Genomic DNA, 8403 nt, shown 5'->3' with positions numbered 1-8403 from the left:
TCTGAACTTCGATTGTAGTATTTTCAGTAATGTAAATCTGAAATGTTCACATAGCACAAAGTGGAGATGAAGGGCGACGAGTGATATTACAAACGAACCAACCTGCTTCTCTTTGTCTGTCTTTTCAGCCTGCAAGGATACACATTTGTGAGTGAGCTAATGCTTAAATTCACACACTAACCATGCAAAAAAACACTTGTTTTTACATTTTATTAGATTCATCTTCTCAGTAAGGCTCTCACTTCTCCAGGCAGACTCACATATTTATGAAGCTGATTGCTGCCTACAGGTAAAACCCTCCCAGCTGGACTTTTGCCGATTCACAGTTTTATGTCCAGACTCTTCTAAGCTGAAGAGTTAAAACGAGCCCCGAAATTTTAAAGGCACAAGGTGTTTCCACAGTATTATGCATGAGCTCACACAGGATTAAAACCTTCAGCTACCTTCAGATAGACCCTGTCATTATCATAATTTCAACCCCTTTGATCATTTTAGGATCATTAACACCGTGTACGCAGATAGCTAGCCCCCTGAGATTTGAACACACTTAAAAGTCTAGAGCTCTGAAGTGTCTGCAGTCTCTCCTCATAAACATGAAATCATTTCAATAATTACATGCTCCCTCTGTGCTCGAAGGTGTGGTAATGTGGAAGGAGTTGAAAGGGAAGCCTGCAGACTCTTGGACCTTCATGGCACATAATTGGACCCCACTGGTGTGTACTGGGACCTGTGCACTGTCCAGAAACTTCTTACTGATGAGGAACAACTAAAACTAAGTCCATTCGTATATTACAGTCTAACAGCAGTTCATGTAATGGTCACAAAGTTTTGTCTACTGATTCGTGTTTGTGGACACATTTTTCTTTTCTTTTCTTTTGGAGGCAAAAAATGATCTCATACCAGCGCTTCCAGTTTGAAAGAACAACTCAACCCATTTAATCAGGGACAGGGTATGGAGGTTCTGCAAGCTGCAGGATTTCTTTCAGACGATTGAGGTTTAAATGCCAACAGTAACTTTATTTTAGTCTTTCACTTGTTTTACTTTTATGCTTCCATTGGTTAGTTTTGGCATCACAGCTAATTGGTTAGGTTTGGAACAGTTTTCATATAACGACGGAGGTATAAGTGCTGGTCAAATGACCAGGCTTCCAACTGATGTCAGTGAGAGTGGCTAGAAAGATGGCATAAAGGGAGCCGAGTAAACATCACTACAAGTCACAGTAAGATAAATAAGAATTATGTTGAGCTCTGAATCATGAAATGCTACTTTAGCTGAGTCAAAAATGGCTTTATAAATGTGGATAAATACATTTGTATATATGTGTGTGACTTGGCATGCTGGTACATTTTAGGCCCATGAAGGTTCTTATCTATATCAGATCTGATGTCAACATGTTGCCTAGTAACTGTGTAGCAGTGGGTTAATATGACCTAAATGTAGTATTTATGCACCCATCATACCTTACTAACCATTGCATCATTTTTATTTTACTACAGTAACACTTAAATTATATACACAAAAACTGAATTATGCATAGTGTATCATGAGGCCATCAGGTTGCCTGGCAACCATCTAGCCACAGGTTACAATGTCCTGTTTTTAGCATTTATGCACCTGTAACACCCTTTAACGCACTGTATCATTTTAATGCCACGGCCAAAAGAGCATTATCTAAATGTGCTTTTTTTAAATGCACATTTATTTAAATGAATTTTAATATGGAGTTGTTAAAGAAGAGCTCACTGAGACATATAAAATTCATTAACCAAACCTTTATATTAGTGTACATGAACGTGACCATTTCATAAACTGCCATGAGACCGGGCTGATTTACCACTCGTGTTAGCCACCGTGGTCTTTGTCTTCCACAAATGTGGGAGTTTCAGGACAGGTATGTTTTTTTTTCTTCTGTAGTTTGTTTTCTTTGATCAGCTAATTATGTACAGTCAGTAGCTTCACAGTGGGGTGCTTTCCATTATTAACGCTGACGGCCATTCTGACCTCCTGCAGCTCCCTTCAGCTAATCTTTCAGGGACCAAGGTACAGACTTTTAAGGCCACTGACTCCAGTTCTGTGTAAAGCATCTCTCCTAAATATAAAAGAGTAAACAAACACCACTCAAAACCGGTTTTTAAGGTGGAAGTGAAGATAAATTATACAATTTGGGATTTTGGCGAGAAAAACAAGACAGCAGTGATATGGAAATGCTGCAAATTAAAAGGTTTACAACATCTTTTTATTTTGCAGTTATTTTTTAAATATGTCTGCTCTGAAGCAGCATTAACTTGTGTGTTTATGTTTCTAAATGAAGGTCAAGTATTTACTTTCAGTTCTCAGTTTTTTCTCTTCATATCTCAAAACATCTTGTTTGGCAGGTTGTTTTTTAAAGCCTTTTGTAACTTATTTTTTTTATATACAATAACAATTTAGGCTGCATAATCACAAATGAGCAGAAAGACAAAGTGCTTTAAAAAACAAAAAACATGAACACAGTTTAGTTGAAAACACACCTTTTCCTTCTTGGACTCAGACTAGAGAGGTGTGAAAACAAAAGAAAAGACAAATAAGACAAATGTTAATGAAATACAAAGAAACTGAACTGTCGTGTGGTTCTTGTTATGGCTCACCTTCTCTTTGCCCAGCTTTAGAACAAAAAGCAATAAAAATATATTTAAAATTAAAACAACAGAAAACAAAAAAGGCCGGGGGAGACAAAAAGTGAATGGTGCACAAGGACGTACTTGTATGTATACATACGTGGATCATATGTATACCCGCTCAGACATAAACATTAACTCTTACACACAGGAATGGTAAACTAACTGGAAGGCTTATGGTTCAGTCACACAAGAGTAAAAACAGGATGGCAACCCCCTTATAGAAAAACTAGGGAAACAAATCAGTGACTAAAAACATCTGATTTATAAACACAGACAGACTGACAGCACATTGCAATCAGTCTGTCTGCACTGATGAGCACAAACTGTCTGTTTCAGACCAGATCCCCATCGTTACAGCAACAATTTCTGAGGTAATAAGAGTTTATAACACGAGTTGTAATCATTTTGGTTGTCCAGCAGTTTCCCGAGTGTGACTGCAGCATTAGTTAACCATGTGTAATAATTTGAGTCAGTGATGTCTGTCAGCAGGAGAGGAGAGGTCAGTTATGGAAACACTGGACATGGAGCCAAACCTTCTCCTGCTCCTCCTCACTGTCATCATAGGCTGAGGACTCATCCTACAGGAGCACAGAGGGTAAACAGCTGCTTTAAAGACAACACAGCCACAAACTAAAACGTCTACTTCCAGTACAAAGTTGCTCTCTCTCCACAAAACTATTGAAGCGTCAGCTCGGGGAAAATGACAATTAATGGTATATCATTGCTGAACAAATGTTTTATACATTTCAGTGTGCTGTCGCCTTGTTTTGAAAAGGGAAGGCACGCCGTGTTGCCCCATGAGAGCTCTGCATTTTCATTTTTAGTACTGGTTTAAAATATCTCAAGTTTTCACTTCCCACTCCAGATTTTCAATCTTGTCGGCTTTAATAGCAGGAGTCGTGTAGCACCCCGCGCTTTTCCCACAGCATCTTTTTAGTGCTGCTCGATGGAAAAAAAATAGACATCTGGTGGAAAGAGGCACTTAATGCATTGCCACCAAGAGACTAATGCAGAGAAACAGGCACAGATGTGAGGGAGCATCTATGGTGTGATTGACATACATCTGTTAATGACTTAATTCTGTGCCAATCTAACACCCAGTTTCACTTGTGATTTTGCTGGAATAAATATTTGATTGTTTTTGCACAAAATCTGTATCTAAACTGCTGCAGGCAATATCTTAAAGAACATCAGTGCAAAACACTAAAGGCAGCAAGACTGTTTTAGGAGACAAACTAAGATCCAACTGATTTTCCTGAATTAGAATCAAGAGTTGGATACAGACACTGGCAGACGTCTGGGTGGAAAGCTAAAGTTAAAGGATTGGAAACTGGATTATTCGTCCTGGGCTGATGTTGGTGAATTTTCTTGCGTAGGGCTTTAAGCTCTGAAACACTTTCCCCTGACTCTCATTTGGAGTTTGGTTGTCCACCTTTTAACATAAAACTATCAAAACGTTACACTTGGCCATGATTAGAGCTCCTTCAGTGTCACTTCTATGAAATGCTTTCAGCTCTCCTAAGTTTGAATCACTTCCCGGAAGTCCTGTTCTGACCACTTGCAAGTGCGCCTGTGATTTCACATGTATTTCAATTAAAATGAACCCAGAATTTGTGTTGTGAGAAGTCAGTCGGGTCTCCAGCTACAACTCAGAGACTAAAATGAAGTTTTCAGTATAAGAGCCTGAAGGCTTTGCAGCAGGTGAAGCGTGTGACCAGAAATATGACTTCCACGGGGCTGTGCACCATGTTGTTTGTCACACGGGGTCAAACTGTCTACTATAACCTCCTGAGGTATCCGAGTTAGAACAGTCAGTGTAAATACACCTTTACTATGCAAACGTGTGACCACTCACAGTAAACTGAAAAGGTTGGTCGAGTTCTCTCACTACCTGCCATACTAGTCAGATCTTGTTCCCTACATATTCTTTCTCTTCCCCAAAATAAAATCATATTGAAGAGTCTTTGCTTTGGTGTCGGAGACTCACCACATAAACATGCGCATGGAAGTGGTCGAAAAGGAAACTCAGGGGCACAATGAAAAAAACAAACCTAGTAGGAGCAGCAGACGAGGAAATTTGCAGGGAATCGTAGCCAAATGATACTTGATTTTAACAGGTGGAACTTTTTGATTGTAACTTCTAATCAAACTAAAAAGTGATGAGTGAAGGAGTTTATAAAACACAAAGGCCTGATTTCCAACATAAACACACGGTCATTATGCACAAACTGACCTTTTTCTCCTTCTCTCGGTTGTCAGCCTAAGAGTGAGCAGGAGGAGTCAGGAGAGGATGAATAGGAAAGGAAAAGGAAGTTTTTATCATTATAACGAGTATGAGCTATCAGAAAAATGCTCCTTTTTCATAAGGAAGGAAATCCTTTAATAAAAATTTAAGGTTGGGTGATCCAAGAATCAAAAAGTCATAAAACGAATATAAACATCATTGGATTTGAACTGTTTTTACATCCTCGACCTAAATCTTAATATAATGATGCAGCATGCTGCCCTGCAGACACACTGCCGGCTGACTGAGGTTGGGACACTGAAGATATCAGCCGAGACAGACTTTATCCAGCCTTCCCTCACCTCTGACACGCTACCCTGTGCCACAAAGAAAACAGCTCCCTCAGACATGGACACATACACAAAACACACACTGAGCTGACTATCAAAGTCATTTCAGCAAACCATTTAGTGGCGGCTAAATACAACATGTTTATACTCCATCAAATTCAATTATCTGGCAGCCCACTGTCTGGTCTATTATGTACTCACTGGAGGGGAGAGGAAGGAGTCTGCATTAGGACACGGCTGTAAATGTGTAAAGAGCTTTGCCAGCATGTGGTATCAAAGGCTTTAATGAATATTTTGGCATCACGTCTGCGGAGGGATTTATCACAAGTATTTAGGAAGAAGCACAATTTTCTGACAGATTAAAAACTACAGAAGACTGTATATAAAAGATGGAGCTGCCAGAATCATGTTTTCAGGAATTTGGTTGTTTTTTAAAAAATATTTTATTTTGTAGTCAGAGTGATAAACTAGGAGTGGATCTGAGATCCTGAGGACACTGAATCTCATGCGAGCGGTCAAGCCATAAAACCAGCTGGCTATACTGCCTGCACTCACTGGTTGCATTTTTAGGTACACCTGTTAAGACAAGCCTCGGATCGGCCAATCACATGGCAGTAACTCAGTGCAATTAGGGATGTGGGCGTGGTCAAGACAACCTGCTGAAGCTCAAACTGAGCATCAAAGTCTGAAAGAAAGCTGACTGTGGCATGGTTGTTGACAGCACACAGGCCTTGTTGAGGTCAGAGGAGAAAAGCCAGACTGGTTTGAGCAGACTGAAATTGAACACTAACTCAAACAGCCACTCATTACAACCAAGGTATACAGAAGAGCATAGGGGCACATGTTGAACCTGCAGCAGCAGACCACGCTGTCCACTCCTGTCAGCTAAGAACAGGAAAGTGATGCTACAGGACACACGGACTCCTCAACAGTGGTCAACAGAAGAATAGTGTTGGTTGGTCTGATGTGTCTCATTTGGATGGTTGCTATATTTGGATGGTGAGCTCATAATTTGGGCGTTCATGTCCACCGTGGTGGCTTCCAGCAGGGAAACATACCACATCACAAAGCTCAAATCATCTCAAACCGGTTACTTGAACGTGAAATTAGTTCTCTGTGAATGGCCTTCCACAGTCACCAGATCTCAGTGCACCTTTGGGCTGTGGTGGAATCGGAGACCAAATTATGGATCATTAAGGACAAAAATCTGAGTAATGCTTTCAGCCCCTTGTTGAATCTGGATAACACTGAAGCAGGTCTGAAGGCCAAACAGGGTCCAACCCAGTACTAGCAAAGTGTACCTAATGAAATGGGCGTGAGTGTATTTGACTGTATACATGGTAATATAGGAAATACTGACAGAGACTAAAATCATCAAGGCTTTACTGGGGTCAGAGATCAAGTGCATTGTATCGAGATGAGTCGCCCCCTGCTGGTCAATATACAGAGCGGCAGTTTTAGGAATTTAAAGGCTTTTCAGATGACGACTCCATCCGTCTTTTATATACAGTCTGTGCGTTCGCACCTTTCAAATATTACACCCGAGCTTGTTCTGAAACTGTGTTTTTGTCTCCCGTCACATTGATTCTGCATGACAACAAACTGCCGACTGCAGTTTCAGCGATTGAGTCTACTTCGTCAGAACTGAATGTGATGATTGTGTTAACAGCAGTCAAATCTCCCGTTTTTATCTCACACAGATTTCTACTTTAATATCATCGCAGCTCTGAGGAAGAGTGTGATATTCTCCTCCTTACCTCAGATCCCTCAGAGTCTGAGCAGCCAGACTGACGTTGCCATCGACAAATTAAAATAGAAACATAAGAAAACTCGGTCAAATGAGACAAATGAGAGAAACAAAAGGACATTTGAGGAAGCTATATGAAATATTGGCTGTGACCTAGAATCCTTATCTCACCTTGGTCTCCTCTGACTGTTAGCAAAAAGGATCAAACCCACACAAATGCGGTCATTTAAAAACACAAGTAACATTTTATAATAATAAAAACAGACTAAAGTAGATTTCAGGAGTGTTTTATATCTGCTGTTGTGGCCTACCCACCATGTTATCGCCGCCTTCGTTGTCAGAGACAGCCTGGTCCAAATATCATAAGGAAATAAAAAGAAAGTGCATAAAATATATGAAAGAAGAAAACGACAAACCCACAAAGGAACGATCTCACCAGGAAATAATCCTCCGCTATGGTTTAGTAAGGACATGGATAATGAACTATAACTGTCAGTTTGGGATTTTTGCTTGTCTATAGTTCATCCGGCTAAACGTTTCCCATTTAATTTATCGTTTTATTTAATATGTAAGTGTATTTAAAGTGTTTGTTTATTATGTATATTATTTGTTCATATAAAAGCCTGACTAGAGCCATCAACTGTTAAAAATGAGCAACAGCTGTAAACTCCATTGATTTAAACTGTGTTGTTCCCATCAAAAAACTAAAAATAATTGTCACAGCAAATATTTGGACTTTCACAGAAAAAGGCAACGACGACGACGGCAGTCAGACACAACAGGGGAACAGAAACAAATCAAACCAGTCAAAAAGAAGTCGACCCACCTCCTCGTCACACTCATCGGGTTCCTCCTCATTCTCAAGCTTTCGAGAGAAAAAACACCACGAAGAGAACGTTTTGTTTTTTTAAAAACACACATCTACATCATTTATATCAGCTGGAGTTTATTTTGAGGAGTGAAAACTGGGAGTCTAGGAAGAAGGAGAGGAAGCTCTAGCTCTTGTTTATGAGTAAATTGGGATCAATCTAAAAACAGACACACACGCACTGCAAGGTGGAAAAAGGTTTGATGACAGGAAAGAGGTGTGGAGTGGGTTTTACTGTACTCAACAGATCGTTTTGGGTGGAGGTGGAGCCACAGGGAAGCAAAGCAAAAACAAAAACCCACTGAGACATACCATCTCCTCCTCAGCTGTTAACTGCAGGAAAAAAGACACACACTTAACTCTCGCTTTCTTAAATCTGTGATTATATACATGCAGGCTCACACTTGCTGCAGCTTTTGCACCTTTGTATTTTTTACACCTTGAAACTACAATCACAGGCTCAGCAGAAGGAAAGATTCCTGCATCCACAGAAGGTTCGGCTCTGCTGCTTCTCCTTGTGGTGACTGATGAACCCGAATACATACCAAATAGG

The 8403-nt window shown here is 40.1% G+C and overlaps 1 protein-coding gene across 2 annotated transcripts in view; it reads right to left on the bottom strand.

Moving 5' to 3' along the window:
• Nucleotides 1–8403, bottom strand: part of LOC101465195 (protein unc-13 homolog B) — a 65977-nt gene that overhangs the window by 14844 nt on the left and 42730 nt on the right. Inside the window, exons 22-31 of one of the 2 annotated variants that reach the window (XM_076891198.1) lie at nucleotides 8163–8183; nucleotides 7809–7847; nucleotides 7298–7330; nucleotides 7154–7168; nucleotides 6993–7022; nucleotides 4895–4921; nucleotides 3195–3239; nucleotides 2629–2643; nucleotides 2512–2532; nucleotides 103–129 (exon numbers count right to left, since the gene is read on the bottom strand). The exons of the other annotated variant lie outside the window; for it this stretch is intronic. Coding sequence (XP_076747313.1) covers nucleotides 103–129; nucleotides 2512–2532; nucleotides 2629–2643; nucleotides 3195–3239; nucleotides 4895–4921; nucleotides 6993–7022; nucleotides 7154–7168; nucleotides 7298–7330; nucleotides 7809–7847; nucleotides 8163–8183 — 273 coding nt within the window. The remainder of the gene's footprint in view (nucleotides 1–102; nucleotides 130–2511; nucleotides 2533–2628; nucleotides 2644–3194; nucleotides 3240–4894; nucleotides 4922–6992; nucleotides 7023–7153; nucleotides 7169–7297; nucleotides 7331–7808; nucleotides 7848–8162; nucleotides 8184–8403) is intronic. 2 annotated transcript variants of the gene reach the window in all.

Source organism: Maylandia zebra, linkage group LG12 (assembly GCF_041146795.1).
Source record: "Maylandia zebra isolate NMK-2024a linkage group LG12, Mzebra_GT3a, whole genome shotgun sequence".
NCBI classification, from domain to species: domain Eukaryota; kingdom Metazoa; phylum Chordata; class Actinopteri; order Cichliformes; family Cichlidae; genus Maylandia; species Maylandia zebra.
The sequence above is the reverse complement of the archived record's forward strand: the minus strand, read 5'-3'. Positions and strand labels throughout refer to the sequence as shown.